Source organism: Chenopodium quinoa, unplaced genomic scaffold, assembly GCF_001683475.1.
Source record: "Chenopodium quinoa cultivar QQ74 unplaced genomic scaffold, ASM168347v1, whole genome shotgun sequence".
Lineage (NCBI taxonomy): Eukaryota > Viridiplantae > Streptophyta > Magnoliopsida > Caryophyllales > Amaranthaceae > Chenopodium > Chenopodium quinoa.
The window spans coordinates 2,145,226-2,170,527 of record NW_018744167.1 but is presented as its reverse complement, the minus strand read 5'-3'; the positions used below and the strand labels follow the sequence as shown (position 1 = coordinate 2,170,527).

The 25,302-nt window shown below is 35.5% G+C and overlaps 3 protein-coding genes across 4 annotated transcripts; 1 reads left to right on the top strand and 2 right to left on the bottom strand.

Moving 5' to 3' along the window:
• Window positions 1-3,979: 3,979 nt before the first annotated feature.
• On the bottom strand, window positions 3,980-11,009 carry LOC110693887. Of its 2 annotated transcripts, none has more exons than XM_021871062.1 (9): window positions 10,405-11,009; window positions 8,806-8,894; window positions 8,429-8,508; window positions 8,102-8,143; window positions 7,885-8,009; window positions 7,005-7,185; window positions 6,306-6,478; window positions 4,844-5,074; window positions 3,980-4,527 (listed from the first exon to the last, which is right to left on the bottom strand). In XM_021871062.1, exons 1-9 carry the CDS (start codon window positions 10,839-10,841, stop codon window positions 4,221-4,223), a joined length of 1,665 nt encoding a protein of 554 aa, XP_021726754.1. In that variant the 5' UTR covers window positions 10,842-11,009; the 3' UTR covers window positions 3,980-4,220. The 2 variants fall into 2 exon arrangements, with proteins under 2 accessions (XP_021726754.1, XP_021726753.1); XM_021871061.1 differs by having other exon boundaries at window positions 6,306-6,484; window positions 10,405-11,008.
• Window positions 11,010-11,885: 876 nt separating this feature from the next.
• LOC110693885 (dnaJ protein ERDJ2A-like) lies at window positions 11,886-21,009 on the top strand. The gene is made up of 11 exons (XM_021871059.1): window positions 11,886-12,045; window positions 12,303-12,528; window positions 12,626-12,721; window positions 12,921-13,041; window positions 13,142-13,248; window positions 13,380-13,597; window positions 14,912-15,089; window positions 15,180-15,299; window positions 17,906-17,992; window positions 19,016-19,126; window positions 20,010-21,009. Exons 2-11 carry the CDS (start codon window positions 12,343-12,345, stop codon window positions 20,862-20,864), a joined length of 2,079 nt encoding a protein of 692 aa, XP_021726751.1. The 5' UTR covers window positions 11,886-12,045; window positions 12,303-12,342; the 3' UTR covers window positions 20,865-21,009.
• Window positions 21,010-21,317: 308 nt separating this feature from the next.
• LOC110693886 (pentatricopeptide repeat-containing protein At4g21190-like) lies at window positions 21,318-24,728 on the bottom strand. Its single transcript, XM_021871060.1, has 5 exons — window positions 24,254-24,728; window positions 24,057-24,155; window positions 22,942-23,085; window positions 22,640-22,852; window positions 21,318-21,833 (listed from the first exon to the last, which is right to left on the bottom strand). Exons 1-5 carry the CDS (start codon window positions 24,428-24,430, stop codon window positions 21,522-21,524), a joined length of 945 nt encoding a protein of 314 aa, XP_021726752.1. The 5' UTR covers window positions 24,431-24,728; the 3' UTR covers window positions 21,318-21,521.
• Between the last annotated feature and the right edge of the window lie 574 nt (window positions 24,729-25,302).

The following is a 25,302-nucleotide window of genomic DNA, read 5'->3' as shown; positions in this document are numbered from 1 at the left end:
AACCCACGTAATCTCTCGGCTTGAATCACCTGTTGGTATGCTCGATCAACCCCCGGCAGCGGCTCTTAAGCTAGAAGTTGATCTCGAATTAAACCATAAGCATCATCAAGACCAATAAGAAAATGATGAACATAATCATCTTCACGAATCTTCTATACTTGAGCCACGATATTGCACGGGCAATTACCACAAGAGCAATTAGGAACCGTCACATATGCGTTTAATTCATCCCACACTTTGGCCAAGCGACCAAAATATAAAGCTACAACCTCATTCGACCCCTACTTGCAGTCACCAAGGGCCTTCTTCAATTGACACACACGAGTATCGCTTACTACACAATACCGATTTTTGAGATTGGTCCATAAAAGTCTCACATGATCATAGCCGCCTATAGTAGACCGCTCCATAGGATCCAAGGGTCTTTGATAACCATGAAACCAACATTGAATGGACGGCAACCCGGCCAATCATCAAGCTTCTCTAAATCTTTTGGATTTTTGAGAGTACTATCGATAAAACCAAATTTTCGCTTTGCCTTCAAAGCAGTCCTCACTGCCCTTGCCCACTCGTCATAATTATCACCACGAAGTTGAATTGGTGTTATGACGTTTCCAGGTCCATCACTCGAACCTAGGTGATAAGCCAAATTAACCTTTGGCTTCCCTGAACCATCCTTGTTTCCATCATCACCACCAGCCATCACACACACCACAAAAAAAAAAAAAAAAAAAAAAACTGGTTGAGAAAAAAATTAACAGATCTGAACTCTCACAACCTCACAATGTGATACCTGAAGAATGAATCTCACGCACACTTGAATCTCTCTAAAAAATTAATTTTGGATCATAATTAAGGCTCTTGATACCATGCTAAACAATAGGGGTGTTCGTTCGGTTTTCGGTTTGGATTTAGTCCAAATCCGATCCAATCCGAAATATAATTCGATTTTCAATTTTCCAATCCGATCCGATCCGAATTTCTCTCTTGATCCAATCCGATCCAATCCGAATTAAAATTCGGTTATTTGGATCCGATCCGAAAATCCGAATTATAATACATTATTTTTTTAGCGCCTAATACAATTATAAAAATAAAGCTTTACTATAAATAAAAGTCTTCAAAATCATGATTAAAATACACAGTTAAACGTTAAGTCATTAATTAATTAATACAAAGTCTCTCTAATTTATTTTATGTAGTATTATGTATTTGAGCTAAACTTCAAAATATACAAAATATACAAGCTTAATTTTACAATTCGGTTTTTGGTTTGGATTGGATCCAATTAGGGTCAATCCGATCCAATCCGAAAATCCGAATTTCCAAAAAATCTCAATCCGATCCTTAAAGTTCGGATCCGATCCGAATTGATAATTCGGTTTGGATTGGATTGGATTTCGGTTTTTATCCGAATTATGGACACCCCTACTAAACAATCCTCAAGGTTAGAATAATTCACGGAGTAATTCTCATCCAATCAATCGGCCACATACATCTGTATTTATAGCTAGGTATATTTGGAGGGCAAGGCCAAGTATTCCTAGGATAATTCACAATATATTCTTTGCTATCTTTTCACAATATTTACTCCCAAAATATATCCCAATACATTTACATATCCATTGTTATTATTTTATTTTTATCTAATGATTTTTTTAAGAGCAAAGTGTAATAAGCATGTCAACAACAACAAGAAGACCAAGAGTCAACAACAAGTCACGACCTAGAAGGCTCAAGTTTTGTGGATCTTCCATATGAGCCTCCTCTCTCGTGCTTCCTTTGTTTTGTATATTTAGTTGTACCATTTGAAATTTCAATCTCATATACCAATACACAACTTTAAACCCAATTACAATACATGCATATTTTGTAGATATAAACAAATCAAATACATGCTTATACTTTACACAATAATAACATTATTTTCATATATTATGGAACAGTAAAAAAATATAGTTTAAGTCGTCTAAATAGCGCAAAGCTAAGGTCAAAATGGTAGTAAAAATAGAGGAATGTTAACATGATAAACAATTGTGGCCATTATAAATTTATAATCCTGACCTTATGTATTCAATGATAGAAGATAACGCACTATGTGCCACTATAACAAAGGCCCTGATGATTGAGTAATAGATTGTTAAACTACACCATTTGTGATCGATTATGCCTAAGTGCCTAACTATCATAGGATTCATAGGTAAGATGCTACAAATAAGCTTTTTTTTCCTCTTCTTTGCAACTCACAAAAGTTCCAAGGACTCCCAACACTTCTTTTAGTAACTTTTCAGCATAAGTAAACGCTCACTTCCATTAGCTCATTGCTTAACATACCTCATAAAAGTCAACTCCTGTACTACTAAGTGAGTGTAACTATATATACTTCTAGTTCGTTCCTTCAATTACCTCAACATACTCCGATGTTTCAAGAATCAGGTTTATAAGCTCATATAAGAGGTATCGAGTATGAATCATAACAACACACTCACACAACTACTGAGTATATATACGTATGTACTTCAGAGTATGAAATTTAGATAAGTTCAGACAAGATATCTTGACGTACCATAATAATTTGTTGTATGAGTGGATGAGAATGTTTAGTTACATGTTTTGTCAATCTCACTCAAATCACCTTTATCTCACATTGGTGGTCCTTGATTAAAAAGAACATAGAACGTCGCTCTTTTGTGTCACTATCATTAGTACACAAGATAAGCTTGGTACTTAATGGATTTGACTCATTGCTTTATGACTTATGAGCTAAAACTCCGCAAATGAAGAGCTTTATTGGCCCCATTTTAAGATAGTATAGGATGACAAGATTGATACTAACTGGGCCTGTGGGCCCCCAATTCTTTCAAGTCTTATTAACAGTAAATTGTTGGGTGCACACCATATACTTTCAGATGTATGTGTGACAACCATTTTACAAGACTGGACATGAGGGCTTTATTCTCCTGATTATTGTTAATTTGTTATACAAGTAATTATTTTTGTAGGGTGTTTGGTAGATAACCCAAAGTTCAAATATAAAAGGTTTGTAACCATTGAAACGTCTCTTAATTCGTATTATTATTATCTTATTAACCACGAGATGTGCTTTTAAATGAAATCAACAAGCTATACAACCATTAGAAGTAGACCATGTTATAGCTTCATTTTATGTGGGAGAAGGGTCACTCTTCCCATCCTTTATAAGTCCATGTGAAATTATTTATAAGACATACCTAAGAGGCGTTGACTGCCAAAATTGCTGTTCCTCAATCCCATCACGTGCATAGGACGCGTGCACAAGCATGAAGATTATGCACCTTGCGCTCCCATTCACACACCTCATTATAGTACAGTTTCACCCCATTTTCAGTGTTTTCGGGTGCATAGTATAAAGTTGACAAATGTAACACAATGAGGGACCTGTGACGAGTTTGGCAAGAAAACATGTTTAAAAAACCAGTAGCACAGATAAATAAAAGCAAATGTGGGAACTACTACCAGAAAGCACCCAATCAACTCTTTTTACTGGAGTAGGATTTAGCAAGAGGAGCTATCAAATGATTCAACATTATCCCCTAACACTTTATTTTTGAGTTTGGTAAATTAGTGCCAAAAAAGTGCTACATCATAAGTAGGGCGGCTGAGGCTCAATACAAAATAACCAAGGCTTTTTGAGAATTGTCTTCTTTGAATGAAGGTTGATAGATACAACCAATTCGTGGACGGTGGGAGGGTGGGTGGGTGGGTGGGTAAAGCCAAACAAAGCTCTCCGATCTCTTGCTCGACCTTGGGGTTTAGGATTGGCAGTTTCGGTAAGTTGGAACAGTGAGATAAGAGTGGCTTTGACAGTGATGGTGAAGGGTAGGCGTATGACAGTTTTAGGTAGTATCATGGATGCAGTTGCGGTGGGTGTTGGGGTACACGCGCAAATAGGAAGGAATGTTTGTTTACAAAAATCTCAACTTTGGTTTGGAACCTTGGGTAAAGATAAACTCAAAGTTTTATTTCAGCTTGAAAACCAAGAATGGACAACTTCGGAATGATCATCTTATTATACAATACAGTACAAGAACCTAAACTTGTACAGCAATGGTCTATAAGCAGCTAAGGAACTCCATTAATCAATCAATCAAAAGTTCCATTGCTTGCTTTCACGTTGTGCTTCATATCAACCAGACTACATGATGTACAGCTTAAAATACCCCATATACCTATAAAGAGAATCATCTGTGAACACCACGTAGCCACCGGGGCGAGCTTGCCTTACTCATGCTTGAATAATAATCCCCTACATTTGCAACAAAAAGGGGATCTCTATCCTCAAGGCAACACTTTCCTGAGCTCTTAGAGGAAGAATTTCCATGGCCTTCCTCTTCTAATTCCTTGCTTAAATCCTCCATGGTCTTCTTTATTGAGGCTTTGCTCATTTGACCAGGCTCAGTTGTCGCAATACCAACCATCGTAATCCTTGGGAGAAGTGGACTACTTTGAAGTTCTTCCTTCACATGGCCACCAGGTGAATCTACAAACCTGACAAAAAGAAGAGATTATCAGAGGAAAACTCCAACAAAAGCAACCCTTTTCTTCTCTCTCCACCCCCCCCCCCACCCCCCCAACCCCAACTCTTTTGTTTTGGGTGGTTTCTTGTATTTTAAATCTGAGCATAATAGATGAGTAATTTCATCGTCCTTGGGAGTCAATGTTGATTCCTCAAAAGGTTATAACTAGTGCCAAAGTTTCTGGACAAAGCATCTTGTCAGATGAACAGAATAAAAATCAAATCTATAAGAGTCTGTTGCTCACAGAAAGTTTTGCAACAGCAGAGTAAAGAGTTAAATGTTAAAACCTTGAATCAGCCTCTTTCTTGGCTTCACATTGAGGTTTCAGCCAAGGTAATCTTAGCCAGTCTCTCCTTGGAGAATGGAGATCAGGTTGCTCCAGAACAGTAGTTTGATCGTTATTTTCTGGTCCTAGCTTTGCAGAAGCTGATTGCTCTGGCAGTTCATTTAGGCTTTCCCTATCAGAATTTGCAGAACAGGTGGCTATCTTAAGTGCTCTTGACCGTGAAACAGCACTCCTGCATGAATAAGCAGACGTACATACATTATTATAATTACAAAAAAATAAAAAATGCAGGAGCCCCTCTATGCCTGTTTGTCACATTCTCCCCTTTCTTCCTACAGTCCATTTCCATCAGACTAAAGAGTTTTGTTAAATAGCAGATTTGATGTACACACACACACATCTTAGTTTGAGCTTTCTAGATACTGGATCATTGAATACATCAAAGCTTCCTAGCAGATACCATGTGATTGGTCTCTTATCTTCCCACGATCCTCCACCTAGAAAACCTGTTTAGATTTACAATCACTTGTATACACTCAAAAGTTGTCTTACACAACTACAAATCATGTAATCCATTTCAAGTTAAATCTGAAGATACATATCTCCAGATTCATACAAAGAAAATCTCCTCATTATGTGGGGAAATGGCGGTGGTGTCAGCATATAGACTATTTACCCACAGATGACACCCACAGACTCAAAATCCAAACAGAGCAAAGGTTTTAACTGAGTTCTCGGTAATTCAGTATAGCCACCATCTCATTGATTCTCTTATCTGAACCAAAATAGTAATTATATGGATTATGCATAAATTATTACAAGGTCGAAAAGTGAATAGCCGTGATTGTTCAAATACTAAGTAAGTTGCTGTATACCTTGATAAAGAAAGAAGGAACACAAGCAAGATAAATAATTTATGCTTAAAATGGTACAGGTGTTTGGGCTAATCTATGTTCAACCTAAATCACTTCTTCAGAGCTGATTTAGACTGTATTATACTTGCGTAAACTTTGATCGACAGAGCAAATGAATACAGTGGCACCAATTCATGAGTGATAACCAAGAGATAGGCATCAAGGGAATATCATAATAGTAACAGGGAAATTTTTTTTTAAAGAACAAATCTATTTGCTCCCTGTATAAGAATTGATAAGATGTGAGCAAATTTCATTGTTCGTCAATGCTCCATCAATTGGTGGTAGGGTTCACAAGATGGAGAGATGATGCTTCTGTGGTGGTAATTAACAAAGATGGTGAATCACAACATGATGGGTACTTTTGGCTAAATTTTACAAAGTATCATTTTATTTCTTCTCTCACCTCTCTTTTAATTCCCTTAACTTCCAATCAAACATGCATAATGTTGGTAATGAAGCACGTACTTAATCATTCCAACTCCCACATAGAAAACAGGCTCCCACAAAAGGGAAATTGAAGGACATCAGAAGCATTATGAATTATACCTCCTCTCAAAGGAGTCAACCATGTATGGAAATTTTGGCTGGATCCCAGTGGCTTTCCTCAACCACCGATTCCCCAGGAGAACTTTGTCAACAGCATATGAAAGCTGCATTTCGGCAGCCTTTGATATGACACTTAAGGGTATTCCAGGCTGGCCCATCTCATCCATCAAATCCTGCATCTATTAATAAATTTTTTTAAACTCAAAAGAAATTAAAATTCGAAGAATATACAGAAAGTAAGATCACAAAAAGGTGTCTGCATTAGGGATAGGGAGTTGGATTTTCATTTGCCCTTGAATCAAGTGTAAATTTGTAATCACCCAATTAGCTTGAGCTAATTTTAGACCATACTGTAAAAGCAGCTGGGTGGTTCTTACTTTTCACTTGCTTCACATAATTAAATCTCAATACACTAATCCAAGATTATGTATATCCTATAGGTAATAATGTGGAATTTTCACAAGTACACAATGACAGATATAAACTTCGTAGAACAGGAAAGAGAGGGAGAGAAAGAAGTCCAGAGAAAAAACATATGGATGACAGGATGAAATTGAAAGAATATGTATATTACTGCATGACCTTAGCATAGACATTTGTTTTTTGGAGAAGCTAAAGTTTGTTCTACTTTTTCTGAACTTTACTACTACAGTGTTTATGTTGTACTTACAGATCAAAAGGAAAGACAAATATGCTCACCTCTCCAGGCTCCCATATGCTCTCTGCACTCTCTTCTATTATTTCTGCTGCAAAGTTATCATCACTAACATCGCCCCGCCGTTGAACATGACGGCTTTGAATCAAAGAATGGAAATGCTGATCAACAGATTCCTCTAAAATGTTATCCAGAATGTTTTTATCAAAAAAATAAGGAGTGTACCTGGTAGCAAAAGATTGTGCTTTTACATTAACAAATTCCAATAAGCTTTAACGCAAGGAAATGATATCAAATTCCAGAACTCTAAAACATAACCACTTACCTCCCTGCCAATATACCATCTCAAGGGAAGAGGGGGGGGGGGGGGGGAACCACATAAGTTACAGAGTTCAACTTGCTGCGTTCACATATTTCATAATAGCTATTTCTACACCATTTAACTACACTTCTTTCCAAGCTATACATCATCACATCCTATGATCTCATCTTAGCAGTATAATATCCCTGGTCCCCCACTCCAAAATTACAAAGTAATATTATTTAATAGTTTTTTAATCCATTTCATGGTAGTACAATAATTACGCCAATTAAATAAAAGCCCTGGAATCCAACAATAAACTGTGATTTTTTTTTTAAGAGTTAGTCTCTACTTATTCTGCACCATATATAGAGCTAACTGCAATTTAATAAAAGCCCCATATATACAGATAGGTACCTGGTAACTATTTCAGAACGATACTATGTTTTTAAACGTTATGGACAATTAGATATAAAACTCTTTTTTTTTTTTTTTGGTTAACATTAGATATGAATCAGGTCCCATCTTTTTTCCATGACTCAGGCTCAAGGGAATCAGCACTACAATGGAAATAACAGTTGCAACTCTTAAAAGGTAATGTCCTAAATAATAGGAGAGCTTACCACTTAACTCCCTCAGGAGTTGCTATTGCAATATCTAAATTCTGAGCTGAGAAAACAGGAACGCCGTCAATATGTCCACTGCCAGTTATTTTACTTCCCTTTAGAAGCTTGCTAGCTGCTTTCACCTACAAGAAGAAAGATTATCAAGGACAGTCTTCACAGAACTTCTCCTGAGTTGACAAGTCCAACTATACTAAGTCCAACAATGCTTTTTCACCTGCTTTGAATTTGGAACGAACTGGAAATTATGAGGTTTTTCCTGCGCATATAAGAAGTTCAGCAGTACTTTAGAGCAAGAAGAGAGACCTAAAAACAACAACCAAAAAAAAAAAAAAAAAAATAGTGTGCACACAGCACGTACACACATGAAACATGAACCAGCTGAAGCAGAATAATACAGCCATAAATATTCTTGGATAGATGAGAATGTAACTACCAATCAACTCTCCCCCATGATAGATTAAACATATGCATCACATTCTACAACCTAACTCACCTTATTGGAAAAAGCTAATAATGAACTGATGGTAGGTGATCAACATACCTTGAAATGCTCATATGCTAAATCAAGTCGGCAAGCACCCACAACGCCACTAGGAACGTTCAGCCTTTTAACATAGGAAACTAAGAAAATGAAAATTATTAGCAGGATGTACATTTTTTGGCCACTACAAAATAACCATAGAAAAAAGAAAAAAAAAATCTGACCGTAACACACTTTGCAACTTAAACATCAGTTAAGAATTCATCTTTGAGTACAAAAAAAAAAACAAAAGTTAAAAACAAGAGTACGCTACTAAAATAAAGAAAAAAGAGAAGATTTTGCAATGAAGGTATAATCTACTGCTACAAAGAAGCATGCAAAACAAACATGATAAAATAGAACCATATGAACAGATAGGTAAATATTAAATAGCATACCAGCATCACCGAGATCCATGAAAAAACGGAAGACAGGGCCTGAGTCATTCTTTAAAATAGCCGAAAACATCTTGATCCACTCTGGTGTTCTACGGATCCATAGAGCAAAAGCAGGTTATCAATTATCACAAAATGAAGCACAAAACAAAGGGGGAAAGTTTAAAGCTATGACAAGTGCTGTACGTGATAGCAAATAACAGATACTAGACATTCACATCATCCCCAAAATCTACTCTCACAAGTCAACAACTCACATAAATGCTCTTTGATTTGACTGATTGTCTCTCCGTTACCCCTCCCCCATTCAAACACAGAAGTCTTTCCAAACTGCAACCCCCCATACAAGACAGAGTAACTTAAATTTTTGGTTCATGGAACAACAATTCACACCAACTGTACTGATGCATATCATCCTTGTGCCTAAGAGTGAGAAATGCCTTTAAATGACTAAGCAACAGACAGTATATTAAAACATGGACGGGATGGACCAGTGCACCTTTGAATAGATATTGTCAATATTTCATAATCGTGCAATACTGCAATCTCATACATGAACACTAACATGATTCTGCAACGATAGGAGTATATAATCACTTGTTCATTCTAAAATCTTCTATTTCAGAACAAACTGACATTAATTCAATGAGACAACATCCTGCTCTAAGTTCACATGAGCATACAATTACAGAGTTTATGATGCAAGAAGGCCCTTGAGGCACTATGAATTCCCTCAAACATTTGGGTTACATCCCCAATATCATAATAACCATTTCCTAATACTACCTCTGTTTCTTATTATATGCAACAAATAATAAGAAACGGAGGTAGTTTAAAGAACTTTCCAACATGACACAAATCTTTAGACACCATTACTACAGAACATCCCTACCAACCTTCCCAAATAACTTTCCTTAGTCCTTGCTCCGCACCTTAGCACAATTTGCTTACATATTAGCACAAAAGAAGTCATCTTCTATACTAACAAGTAACAACTAACCATTACTAAGTAACAGCGTAACCATACCTGATATAAATTGAGAACATTTTGGTAAGCAAGTAGACAACCTCAAAGTCACGATTTGACTAGTTCATACTGCCCCCCCCCCCCCCCCCTTCTCCCCCCTCTCATCCGAAATTAATGGTCAATTCATCCCAACCCATTGACACTTAACAATTAAAAATGCACTCAATCACAACCCATTGGTAATGGTTGCTTCCTGCCCACTGCTTCTCCCTCGCTCATTTCATTTCACATCGGAGTGCATGATCTATTCATATATTACAATAGCATAGCACGCCAAATAATATAAGCCACTATCATTTCAAGACGCGTAGTGTACTACATTAATCTATCTCCGAAAAGACACCTCAATTATCAGCGCATCCAACAATCACTCACCAGAACAACAAATTTCCCAATTAACCAACATGAACACAACAATTGCTATCAAACATCAATGTAAACTACACAAAACAGAAATTTCAACAATTCGACTGAGTAATTGTAAAACAGAAATTCAAAAAACTTTACACACCCACTTAAAGTTTAAAACTTTAGTATCAAAATCAAAGCTAATAATCAGGGAGTAATTAGATTACCTCTTAGAAATGAAGGGTATATCAAAATGAGTAGAAACAGCCATAAGACCAGTTCCAGTAATATCACACATACTGAACACTTGCCCCACAAAAGCAGGCCCATTACCACCACTACCGCCGCCACTTCCGGCGGACTTCAACCCACCAATTCGAACCATTGACGGGAAACCCGACCCGGGTTCAGGCGGGGCAACCCGGTGAGTAGAGCCCGAGGAAGAGGGCGAGTCATGGTGGGTTGACTCGGAAAAGGGAAGAGGAAGAGGGAGAAAAACTTTAGAAGTAGAGGGTGTAGAAATGATGGGAATGGAGTGCGTCGTTTTGGGTTTGTGGGGAATTAGAGAAGAGATTTTGGTTGCTGTTGATTGGATGAGGTTGAAGATGAGATGATTGAAATTTTGGGATTCTGTTGTTGTTGTTGATGATGGTGGTGGTGCCATGAAGATAGGAGAGAGAAAGAGAAGGGTTTACATGAAGATGAGGAGGTAATGTTCATTCGTTTGTAAGAAAGTGGAAGAAAGTGGAGGAGGTGTGTAGAAAAAACTTGAGGAGGTGAGGAAAGAGTGAAAGATACGAGCATATCAAAAGGTTTAGGGATTGCCTTGAAGTATACAAAGTCAAAAACGATCATGCTCGGCAAAATGTAGTCGTGGCTTTTGGCTTTGTGAGAGTACTCGTACTTGTTAACTATGGGGGTAGCTTGTGATTGTGTGGGAGTAGTTGTTAATTATGGAATTAGAAATTACAATCAAATTTATTGCAAAGTAAAAGTTATTCCTAAAGTAATTTAAATTATCATAAAAATTATTAAAGTTACCGTTAAATTGACCGTCTTACAAATATAATTCACGTAAGCTTGCATTATACAAGACTTATTGAAATAGTTGTTGACTAGCTATCCTCCTAAATTCTCATGCGTGCATAGCTTCCTATAGTAAATTATAGAAACCATTCCAACAAATAAACCAAATTAGTATGAGATTTAAAATCATTTCTCCTTAGTATAAGATTTCATACCAATCTATTTCAATCTAACGAAATGACGAACTAAACGACTCTTAAGATAGTGAAATTCCTCCTTAGTAGGAGGATAAAATTTCATACCAATCTATCTTTTTAAGGACTCATACTAATCTATTTTAATTTAACGAAATAACGAACCAAACGGCTCTTAAGATAGGTGAAATTCCACTTTAGTATAAAATTTCATACCAATCTATTTTAATTTCATGAAATACACAAAGTAAACGACTTTTAAGATAGGTTGAAATAGAAAGGGAAGTTTTTAAATTACTCATATTTTAAAATAGTTTGAGTATGTGAGGAATGTAAAAGGTGATCGGATTATTTTTTAACATCGTGAAAGTCGTTATTACAGGTAAAAACGATTTACCTATGTGAATAACGTAAAAGATGATCAGTTAATTTTTTAACACCATTGAAGTCGTTCAGACGTATCATTAATAATCCAATTAGACTAGATCTTTAATTTCTCCTTTCCACTTTAGATCTATTTCACATTTTCACGATTGCGCAGCCTCGCTGCACTCCTCCCCCTCTCCCTCTCCGCCATTGAAGCGTTCTCTGAATTCTCCATTGAAGCGGCTTCTGAGCTTTCTCTCCTTCATTGAATCAGCTTCTGAGGTAAAATGATTATACTTCTTTAATCATCGAATTTCAATTTCACAATCTAATTTTAATCGTTCATTTAATTGTCAGTACAGTCAATTTAGGGTTCTTTAAGGTGATTTTGAATTATTGAATAATTGGTTATATGTACTCGAAGAATTAAATGTAATTGTTGGAGCCTAGTTTGATAATGGAATCAACTTTGGTTGCTAATGTGTCGCAGGCTTTGATTTATGATATTGAAAGATTTTTATTTGTAATCATTTTTGCAGGGATTAGGGCTTCTTATAAGTTTTCTTGAATCAAGTAGAAATGGCTGCTTCGGAAGAAAATAGTTCACTGTTTCCTATCTTTATATTGACTATGATGGCATTGCCTTTAGTGCCTTACACAATTATAAAACTGTGTCGTGCTGCTAAGAAGAAGGCGAAAAGCTTACATTGCGAATGCGCTGTATGCACCCGGTCTGGAAAATATCATAAATCACTATTCAAAAGGGTTTGTGTCCTCGTGATCATTGTGCTCATCCATTTTACATTTTTATTGATCTTTCAATGTAATTTTCATTTGCCAAATTTTGTTCCTGAATGTGCAGATTTCAAACTTTTCCACTTGGAGTAACATGACTCTTGTGTTGCTGTGGGTTATCATGGCCTTCTTGGTTTACTATATAAAAAATATGAGCGCGGAGGTATGTATATTTAGCAAGAGGGAATCATTGATGTTTTTAGCTAATAAAATGGTCCCTTGGTTGATGTCATTTGCTCCGTTAACTCTAGAACGCTCCACATGTTGTGATTAGTGCTAAATTTTTTATTAAGCATCTAAGCAAATTTTGCTGTCAATAGATTTGACCTTTACTTTATTTTCTCTTGCTTGGTGGTATTCAGGCTCAAGTGTTTGAGCCATTCAATATTCTTGGTTTGGAACCTGGAGCTTCTGATTCAGAAATCAAAAAGGCTTATAGGAGGCTTTCTATTCAATACCATCCTGATAAAAATCCAGATCCTGGTATATATAGCTGTTTGTGTGGATGCTATGTTACTTTTTCTCGTTGATTAGTTTGCCTACCTATTCATAATGCCCTGGTATCTTTTTGTATTCTTTGCAGAGGCTAACAAGTATTTTGTGGAGTATATTTCAAAAGCTTACCAGGCCTTGACTGATCCCATTTCTCGTGAGAATTATGAAAAATATGGTCATCCAGATGGGAGACAGGTACGTTATCTTATACTGTTTAAAAATATATTGTCTGCTTTCATTAGTTTTTTTAGTCCATGTCTTTCTCCGCCAGTCAGCCAGGTATATACTGAACATTTCATTGCAATTATTGTCTTGGATGTCTGCAGGGATTCCAAATGGGAATAGCTCTCCCTCAGTTCCTATTAAATATTGAAGGTGCATCTGGCGGGATACTGTTAATTTGGATTGTTGGAATCTGTATCTTGTTGCCGTTGGTCATAGCTGTTATCTATCTCTCAAAGTCAGCCAAGTACTCAGGGAATTATGTCATGCATCAGACACTTTTGGCTTATTATCACTTGATGAAACCATCACTAGCCCCGAGGTACTTTTCATACTTATAGCTTTTACTATCATCAATATTTTTTAACTGATACGTATCTATTTTTATTTTAAGTTTATTTTTATATTTTTACACTTTATCTTTTATTATCAGTGCTTTCCTAGTATCATTTGCACACCATGGCTTACTTAGTGAGTTAATGCAATGGGTCAATGGCAACACAACCAAATGTTTATTATACCATAGACTGAGGTTTGGAAGGTCCAGATGTGTGCAGTCTTAACCTTGCTAAGTTGCCAATCTGAACTAATAGGAATACTGTTTATGATTGACTTGCAACAAAGTTGTTTTCTTAAGTATCATATTCTCTCTGCTCTGTAGAGTGAGGTTTGGAAGGTCCAGACGTGCGCAGTCTTATCCTTGCTAATCTGAACTGATAGGAACACTGTTTATGATTGACGTGCGACAAAGTTGTTTTCTTAAGTAACATATTCTCTCTGCTCTGTTATGTTTGCCTTTGTATCCCTTTTAAGGATGTCCCAAAGTGTTTGCATACTTTTCAAATGCAATTTGCTTCAACATGTTAAGTCCAGAGTATTGGGAAAAAAATTTGAAATAACTCATATCTACATTTTTGAATCTATTTACATGAAGGAAAAAGTGTTCCTTTTGTTTTAACAGTTTTTTCATGAATGGGTCGTGGGCTCGTGGGTTTTATCAGTTTTGGAGTTTTAATTTTTTGGGTGGCAACACAGTTTCTTTTTTATGAGAAAAAATCATTACAAAAACAGTGGTTGTGAGTTTGGTGATAGTAGACTAGTAGTAGTCAGTGAGAAGCAATTAAACTGAGGAAAAGGGTGGGTGTTAAGTTGCAAAATTTACATAGAATTAGTTGCAAGGGACATCTGGATCTCCCTAACTTTAGTACTAGGATATTAGCCAGTTATCCACTGCTTATGGATTGGAAGGGAAATGGAGGGAAACTAATAGGAAAAGTCATAACCTCCTTAACTATAGACTTAGAATTTGAGAAAGCTCCCTACTTACCACAAGGATCAAGACTTGAGTAAACTGTTGGTGGGTAAAATCTTGTCTAATCACTTCAACAGTTCACTGTCATTCTTAATAGGTCTACCTCTTCTTTGTTTACTCTCCCTTAGAATGATCTTTACCATCTCCTGATTGGATCATTTGGATGCCACCTTTCAACATTCCTGAATCCTTGAACTAAAATTTTGCCTCCTACTTTCTCTTCATTAGATGTCACACCATTTAATTATTATGTCTTGACATCATGGTACACCTCTGAACTTGCATTGCTATGTTTGATTTTTTTGTGTATGTTATGTTATTCAGCAAAGTTTTGGATGTATTCATCAAAGCGGCTGAATACATGGAAATTCCAGTCCGAAGAGTTGATGATGAACCACTTCACAAACTGTTGCTGTTAGTAAGGAGTGAATTGAATTTAGACAGCAAAAACATCAAACAAGAGCAAGCTAAATTTTTGAAGCAGCATCCTCCACTAGTTAAGGTACTTTTGGGAGCTTATTTTCGAATTAATTAGGTGTGAATTATAAAATTACAAGTTGACTTCTTACATAACATATTTCTTTTCTGCTAGACACAATTGTTAATTCAAGCCCATTTAACAAGGGAAACAACAGACCTACCTCCAACACTAAATGGTGATCTGAAACGTGTCCTGGAACTTGCACCTCGTCTTCTTGAGGAGTTGATGAAGGTAATTCAAAGCTTTCCCGTGTTCTGGCACTTAGCAAATGATAATACCACTGCATGGCATGAACCCTTGATATTTTTTAAGAGTGTGACACCTGAGGATTAGTGTATTGTTATTCTACACACTTCTGATCTATTGATGATGCTGATGAGTGCTCCTATTCCTTTTTATGGTTTCCTGTTGTCTTATAAGGTTTTTCAATATATGCTGATAATAACTTAGAACTTTGGAATTAAACTAGCAATTCCTGCATTTGATAAGCCTACTTTGTTCTAGACATTTAATAGTTGGGATATTTATCCTTCTCTTCAATTATCCCAACTCCAGTTAACTTAGTATTGTCTCAACTTTGAGATGCCCTTTCCATAAATGGTCCAAAGATATGATATGATAATAAATGGTCCAAACTCTCCAAAGCGTTTGGGAAAGGGGCACTCCAGAGGTTGGTTTATTTTAAGTCAAAACCAAAGTTTTAAGTATTCCAATTAATTATTTGTCTATTAGAATCAAATATATCCTTATTAATACAAGTGCTCAATCAAGTTAGTGCTTACAAAGTTTCTATCATACATGAACTCAATATTTATCAAGGGAAAATCGTGATTCGTGAAGATAACCAAGTATTATCTTATCGTGATTCATGAACTCAATCTAATATCATATATCACTAATAAATAAAGCCGGTCTCGCAACCAGACCACGAGACAGCGATACTTGGCATTCCGTTTTTCGCCAAGTGTCGCGCCACGTAGGAGATAAATAGATGTAATTGTGACACATATGATGCTAAGTAAGCGACTTTTTGGATACATTTTTTAAGATAAAATTGTTTTATAGAGTTTTGTTATCGATAACTTTTTAAAAATTTCTGTAAAATAAGATCCATTTATAATATACAAAATTAATCATAACTTTTAATAAATATCTTATAACTCAATTCTATTTTTGTCATCAAATTTGTTTTAAAAATTTCTTTAAAATAAGATCCATTTATAATATATTTAATTAAAAACTTTTATACGTAGCTGCCAAGCCGTGTCACCAAGAGTTAGTTCGTTAGTGCTATAGGGGTTACTTACTCAGTGTTATAGTGGTTACTCAATCAGTGATATAAATAAGGATTAATTAGTCAGTGTTAGAGGTTACTCGGTCAGTTTTATGGGGGTTACTTTGTTCGGCCGGTGTGGCTAGCCGCATAAAAATTGCATTGTTATTTAATTTATTTTAGAAAAAAATATTAGAGAATCAATAAAATAAGTTTTAATCAGTAAAATTAATTTTATTTTGGTAAGTTTAGTAAAAATAATTTAAGTTCAATAAAAATAATTTCAAGTCAATAATAACATAGATTAAGTACACTATTATATAAATATAAGCCATATGATATCGTATGTCTAAATATCCTACATTATTAAAAGAGATTGTAGAACCATATATAACATTCAGGCAACAAAGATTATACTGAAATTTTGTCAACAATCTGGGCATCGCCCGGGCACAAAACTAGTGTATATATAAAGGGGAGTTTTTTTCCAAACTTTTAGAGAGCCACGTAGGATTTTAATTTTTTAAAAATTATTAGAGCGCCATGTAGGATTAGTATTTTTAGAGCCTTATGTATAGGATTATGCCATGTAGGATTAAAATTAAAGGTTTAAATTTATTTTCGTATATATACAAAAATACTATTAAACTTAAAAAATGAAATTCATGTTAAAAAATTGGATTAAATAAAAAAAAAATAAAGAAATTTGAGAAGTGATTATAATAAAATACTTTTTTTTAAAAAATGCTAATAATAAAAATATGAAATCACATTCAATTATACAAAATATCAGTTTTGAATTAGATACAAAAAATAAGAAAAAATCATTGAAACTAAAAATATATCCTTTATTTTTTTCTAGCAAAAAAAAAAAAATAAAAAAAAAATCATTATTTATCATTTATTCGTCTAAAAGTTTAAGTTCTACATTATCATATCTAATAAACTTTATCACCACTTTAAATCCAGGATTTTTTCAATCCTATATAAACTCATCTAATGTTACACACAAATATACGTAAACTTTTGCAGGTAACGAAGCATATATTTTAGAATTCGAACACCATGAGATTCTTGAATGCGATGAACATGATCATAAGTGTTAATTACGCAACTTATCAACTGGCACGATCAACGACTGAGTTACAAAGGATGATGGAAACCTGGAAGATTTAAAATTTGTTTGTATATGTGTGAACCTTAATTGTATAAGATTAAAAAAAATTAGTAATATTATGTGTTAATATTTTGTTATTTCGATTAAATATTAAATGTTAAGTTTAACTATGAATAAAACCCGTGCATCGCACGGGTTTAAATCTAGTATATATAATTGGACAAAGTTTTTAAGTAGTAGTAGATTGACTATACTTGTTCAGCTTAGCTTCCACTTTCCACATTAAACTCATTTCAATCATATATTGTTGGCTTAGGTGTCAAGTCTACAATTCTGACTTATATCATTTCTGCCATGGTTGTCTTTTCCAGTCCTTTTTTGGGTTATTATCTTACACTTATTTGCAGATGTTCTCTTGTTTCATTAATATTTTACTTTGTGATGCAGATGGCTCTAATACCACGCACAGCTCAAGGTCATGGGTGGCTTAGGCCTGCAATAGGGGTTGTCGAGCTTTCTCAGTGTGTTATTCAGGTACTGCAATTCCTTGATATCCTGAACTTTATGATGTTTCATTGTCATGTTGTATTATTCTCCCCACACCTAACTTGTCATAGTTCCAATCTTGCGCGAGTGAGAGATTCTGTTTAGGAAGTGCTATACATGGTAATCTGATTGTATCGAACAGCCACATCTAATGGATGCTTCTATATTTAGGTGTATGTCATAATCATGTTTGATTCTGAATGGCTTTCTTTTTATAAGCTAGTCCTGGTCTGCATTTCTAGGTTTAAAATATACTTGGACACAGAGAGACGAAATTCAGGAGCTGAATAAAGCTTCAAGGACATAGGATTAACACTTCCTCACGTTCCATTCTCTTTAATCAAATTTGAATTATTTGTAGATTGAATGCTATGCCAAAATTTGGAGTTTTTTTACCCTGCTGTATACACGCCCTGGCAAGGGTTACAGCTAGATATAAAAAATGCCCTTGTTTCAGTTGTTTGCCCACCACACACAGTGCCTCAACAGTGATATGTTCACCAACTTCTTAATCATGGTCATGACTCTTGATGGTAGAAGATACACACTTCTCCTCAACATAATTGATTTTTGTCACAAAATTCCAGTTATTCAGTATATGCTCATACAATATGCAAATCTTTTTGGTGCTTTTGTTGAAGTTTTTAACACAAGCTGCTATATGAGTCTCTAAATTAGATTGCAATGTTTAGTTCACGGTATCCAAATTTAGCTACTGTAGTTTGGAAAATGGGATCATTGAGAATATTAACTATTTGGACGCGAAATAATTTCATATACATAAAAAGAAGGATCAGTGAAGAGATTCTGGATGGAGAATGTGTTTGCAATATGCATCAGCCAGTACCCATGACCAATCAGCATCATATTACTGACTTACTGTAGGTTCTTTCGTAGTTTCTGATTTATGTAGGTTTTATATTTGCTAACTGCTGTGCGATTGTTACTTTTTGTTCTATATCCTTCATGCTGTGCAGATTCTTATCTATCTATGGTGAACCTTTTGTGCAGGCTGTTCCTTTGAGCGCTAAAAAAGCTGGAGGAGGGTCAACTGAAGGCATTGCACCTTTTTTGCAGCTGCCACATTTTAGTGAGGCTGTTACCAAAAAGATTGCACGCAAGGTTTGTGGGAAATTCGAGTTCAGATCTTTATCATGTTTGTATCATTATTCAACTCTATCATCCCTCCCCCCCCCCCCCCCCCCCAAAAAAAAAAAAAAAAAAAAAAAAAGGAATTTAATTGCAATAACCAACTCCAAGGTTGTTACGCGTGAAGTTGTAGAAATGATAGATCTAGCCTAAGCAGTAGTGAGCAATTGTTACCTGGATACCATTTTTAACCTGACTAGAGCAGAGAATCCACCTTAATGGATTGCCGAGGCTTGGCCCTATTAAACATTTTCATAGTAGTAGCAAGAGTTGTATGATATGCATGGGAGTGGGAGGACTGGGTGGATCACAATAGTCTCTCAACATGTTAAATTAGTGAAACTTTTTGCATGTATTTTGTCAATAGTGAGCTACTGTAGGTAAGACATATCTTGTTAACTTACCTCTTTTAATTGAGTGCATCTCAGCGCATAGTTGCTATGCATTTACGCATATAGGATGGCAGAAATGTGAATTTGGCAAGCTTCAGAATTAAAAATGAACAAAACTGACACTACAGTGGTACATTATAATGTATCATTATGCATGTATAATGTACCATTAATGTATAAGTTGTCTTAATAGTACTTTTTGTGTACTATTATGCATGTAGTGGTACTTTTTGCCATCCTATGTCGTTGAATATTTTCCCCCAAAATACCTACCACCTGTCACCTATTATGCATGTAGTGGTACTTTTTTCCATTCTATTTGTTTGCCAAGTTCTACATATTAACCAAATTGCCATCCTATATGTTTTATAACATATAGTTAGCTATGCGCTAAGGGTTAACCCTTTTAACTTGCTGCTGTTAGATGTAGATCTGATCTAGGCTTTTACGTGATATATTTGCAGAAGGTGCGGACCTTTGAGGAGCTTCGAGAAATGACTCAACAAGAGCGCACAGACCTGCTTTCCCAAGTAGCTGGTTTTTCTGCCACTGAAGTAGAGGATGTGGAGCGGGTACTTGAAATAATGCCTTCCCTATCTATGGAGGTCAAGTGTGAAACAGAAGGTGAAGAGGGTATACAGGAGGGTGACATTGTGACAGTTCAAGCTTGGATTAAACTTCAACGCCCTAATGGTTTGATTGGTGCTCTTCCCCATGCCCCTTATTATCCGAATCACAAGGATGAAAACTTTTGGTTCCTCCTTGCAGACCAGAACTCTAATAATGTTTGGTTTTCCCAAAAGGTCAACTTCATGGATGAAGCTACAGCTTTAACTACCGCTTCCAAGGCAATCGAGGAAATGATGGAAGTCTCAGGTGCCAGTGCAAGAGAAACCAGCGCAGCGGTTAGGGAAGCTGTTGAGAAATTAAAGGGAGGGTCCCGCCTCGTGATGGGGAAGTTCCAGGCCCCAGCAGAGGGTAACTATAGTATGACATGTTTCTGCTTATGTGATTCTTGGATTGGATGCGACACTAAGACAGGTTTGAAGGTGAAGATTCTCAAGAGAACTAGGGCTGGCACTAGGGGTGGTGTCATCACAGAAGAGGGGCCTTTATTGGAGGATGGGGCTGAAGAAGAAGAAGAGGTTGAGGATGAAGAATATGATGACGATTATGAGAGTGAGTATAGTGAGGACGAACAAGATGAACAAGACACGAAGAATGGCACCACTGCAAATGGTGATGCTCATCGGAAGAATAAGCAGTCAAGTTCTGAAGGTTCAGAGTCCGAGGATGAATACAAACACAGATTTAATTAGAATAATAAACTTCTCTCAAACAGGGGTTTTCCTTTATTAGTGCAATGCGAAAATTACAAAATTTGAGATGCTTGATCAATTATACATTTTTGATAGTGACCAATTATATAGTTTATATTGGATTGCAAGTCATGTTTGGCAGGTCTCCATAATTCTTTTTATTCCAGATAGGCTGGCAGTTACACGCATCTTTTTCGGCAAGCTACGAAATTCATTATTGCATTTGAGCATTTAAAAAAAAGGAAAAAGCTATCATTATATAAGAATCTAAAAATGGAAGAAACAAATGAAAATATGACATTAATTACACTGGTTTGCACGTGATTTTGTTATGCATTTCTAAATTAATTCCAAATAAGAAGAGTTATTAAATGTTTATTCATATCCTTATTAAGGGCTATATATAGCATTACCCTAAAAAAAAAAAAAAAAATTAAATAAAGAAAGATTTACCAGGAAAGAGGAATACGAGTTTACTCACAAGGAACTGCATTCATTTCTGAAAGTTAAGTTATTTTTACACTATGAGGCTACATATCCTATTACTCGTTCATAAGTAGCTTAACCATATTGCATAGTATAACATGCTATCTGTGCTATATTACAGACATCAGCTAACTACATTTACTCCCTAGCTTTGGTAGAACATCATCCTCATCATCCTGCAGTCTCATCTGGTTGCTCGTCATGTTCCTTGTCACTATCACTAGCAACTATACCAGTATCAGAAGACTCTGCTTGCTCATTCAACTCCATAACAACATTTTCATCAGAGGATTCATCAGGTAGCTTAGTTCGGACTTTGACACGCTTGCCCTTGACGTACCGATATTCCCACTTAGGCGGTGGATATTTTTGGTTCAACTTTTTGTATTTGTCCATCTTCCCAAGCTTCTGAAAAACAGCTCCAATCTTTGAAACAATTGAAGTGTTTGGCCGAAGACCCAATTCTTCCATATCAGCAAAAACCTACAAAGAACAGTCATACACTCAATACAGATACACGGAGTGTAAACAAAACTGGAACCATGGCAATGCACACTTTAAGCAAGAGTCTGACTAGGTATCTTTTGTGACCACTAACACGCATGTGGATTACATAAAACAGGCTCGTCTTAAGAGAATTACGAGCCAAAACAAAGATCAAAATTTGGATTTTTCTTACATACTCTACATGCACCTTAACTATACAATCAAAGAGTTCACACTCTCCGACACAAGAATCACTGGCGGGCAGAAATAATTCATCCGAATACACACCGATACCGAGTAGTATATATCAGTCACTCAGTTGGGTCTGCTATTCTAATCCTGAATTACGTAGTGAGTCAAACGTAGGAATCACAACTATTTTTGGAAATAACCTCAATTACATGAGCATTTCCATAAACAATAGCTACAATTACACATAGTCTAGATAGTTTGTGGTGTTCTAATTGTTTACCTTCATCTCAGAGCATACTCAGTCTGTGTCAAAATTAAGTCCAATAGTGTACAGAGTAATTGGTACATATATGTGATGACACTAACATATTTTTGTTACAATGAACGGTACCACACTAAACAAGCAATAACACATGATTACCATGGAGCAAAGATAAACTTTTTTAAAACTTAATAGCTTTAAAGTTCCTTAATGTTTACACCTAAAGTATTACTAAGGAAAATTAGGGAAATCGTGGTCTTGGGAGGCAGCTTATGTCAGCTACACATCTTAAAGGAACAGTGCAAAAAAAGTGAAAAGGAAATGATATAGAAGGCAGGATAGGACATACATCAAACATTTTGTCATACATCTCTCTGCTGTAGTATATGCTAATCATCTTGTCAAAGAACATGCGAGGTGTGCTTTCCAGATTCTCTGAAAATAGTTTTGTCCAGAGCTCTTCAACCTCGTCAAGTCTATCCTCCTCCCCTAATGCATTCATTAATGTGAAATAGCTTCCCATTGTCCTTCCTTGACCTTTGCTTAACATCCATTTTGTCACCTACATTTACGGGTAATCAGCTTGTTGAAGTGATAAACTCCTCATGTAGTCATGTTAACTTTCAAATGATCTTTGGAACTGATTGCTACCTGAATTATTCTCTTCCATTCCTTTTCATACTCTAAGGTCTTCAATGCTTTCTTTACTGTGATGAGAGGAAATTCCAAGTCCCACGCAATGAACGCATCAAGAGCGCCATATACTTCCTCTTTAACATTTGACAAACCCTTAATCTGTAATAATCAACATTAATACCATTGTTTAAAAGTAGCAAAAATAGAAAATGGAAAAAACAAAGAGAAGATACAGCTGAAGAGCCCCTCTCATGTCTTCCAAAAAAGCTATCTTTCTTCATTAGCAATGTTATAATACAGACAGCTTTCATTCATCGAAAGTATTTAAAAGACATGATGTTTTTTCATCATGTGAAACAAACATCAAATCAGAAACTCAAAGAGTCTTCAAACTAACTTTACTATGATCAGATTTCAGATACATGTATCCACATCCTCGGCATCAAATGCCATGCAGACGTGCAGTGAGTACTTCACAACAAGGAAGTAAGGAGCAGTATCCAACTATTCCTAGACATCCAGATAATTAACATCATTCCTAATATCAATACCTCAAATCATGCACAGGAAGGCATAATTAACTCAAAGGTGTATTAAAACCCCACATATACTTCCTCTATTCTTACTTGTTGCCTGCATCCTTCCCAACTTAAACCTTCTCTATTATCCCAATTGCTTACCCCCTTCACCCCTCCTTTACAAAATTTGAATAATAAGTGACATTGCAAGAATGTTACTACAATATTTAAACCTCCAAAAATTCGAAAGACAGGAATAAATTCACCATCTTCAGAAGCAAAATATCAGCCACAATAAAATCCAGAATGTCCAAAACAACACCAACTCAGATAATCAATAAACAATCAATCATAGCTTCCACGTATGGATGCCTACTAGCTTAGTCGGATAAAGTATAGAGGGTGGTACCAATTAACCAATACGCATATCAAATCCCGACTACATCAAAGCCCTTTGTAGCTCCCTATAGGCTATAGACCCTTAAATCATAATCTGAAAAATAGCTTCTTCCTACAATATGGGCAATCCCAAAAATAAATTTTTTGGTTTGTTCCAGGTATATTAAGGCAATTATATAATTCAATGAAACAACAAGAGGAAGGTAACCTTACACAATCAACAAGCTTAGCAGACTTGGATATTGTCCCAATTTTCTTCTGGGTCTTCCATACCCGAGGGTACCTGGGTCTTGGACCTTTTAACCCACAAACCTAACAATTCAAGAAATCCAACAAAAATCATCAAACTTCCACCAAAAAATTACAGAAAAATTATAGCTTTAATGAGATATATTAGCTAGTAAACTTACAACCACATATCTTGAGCTGCAATTTCTGGAAAGACGAATGGATTCTAAATTAGGGGTAATTATTTGAGGAGGGTATCTCAAACTAAGCATATTTGAACATAAATTATTGCTGGAATTTCTGGAAATTGATGGTATTACAACGTATGGCTTATTGAAGGGTGTGAGTTTCAACGACATTTATACTCAAAATTCGCACTATTTAGTAAGCAGATTTTTCGCCCATTTATGGGAGTTTTGAAGAAAAGGAAGAAAGAAATTTTCCTGCTTTGCAAACTAATAATTACAGATATAGAAGTTTGCAGTAAAAGATGAGACTGAAGAGGGGGTTTAAGAAATCTGGATAGCTACGTGCAATAGAATTGTGCATTTGTTTTGGGATTACAAATTGGAAAGTGAAATTCTACAGTTTTTTTTTTTTCATTTTTTTAAGACAAATTATACAGTATTTTTTAAAATTGTTAAAAGCTAAACATAATTAACAATATTTATTCCTCAAAAAATGATATTTAAACCTATAGTGGCCCAATGTTAGATTTCGTAGGTTATAACTTAATGTAAGAACTATTTTGTAAAAAATTGTTGCATTACATAACAACGAAAGAGAGACTAATCTAACAATTGAATGAGTTATACATTTACCATTTTTTTTAAGATGACAACATGCAAACACCTTAAAATTGTAACCAATAGATATAACATATATCTTTAACAATCATGTGAAGATTAATTCTACAATAATTATTGAAGTGAACAACCTTAACTAAAATCAAGACATCATGCGTTTAATCAATTTGTTGAAAACTCAACCTCTTTGTCATACTATGCCATATTCTTATTGTACCTCTACCAATATAACTCCATGTATTAGTGTACCTCTACCGTATTCTCATAATTCGATGGTTGGACACCATTTTCATTTTTATAATGGATTTTTCCTTTAAATTTGAAGAAGTATTAATGGTACTTATAAAACAATTGCTACACACTAAGAGAAAAGTTCCATATGAGAGATTCAAAGTAGTGAGTAACTAATACTTTTGTTAGTGCAT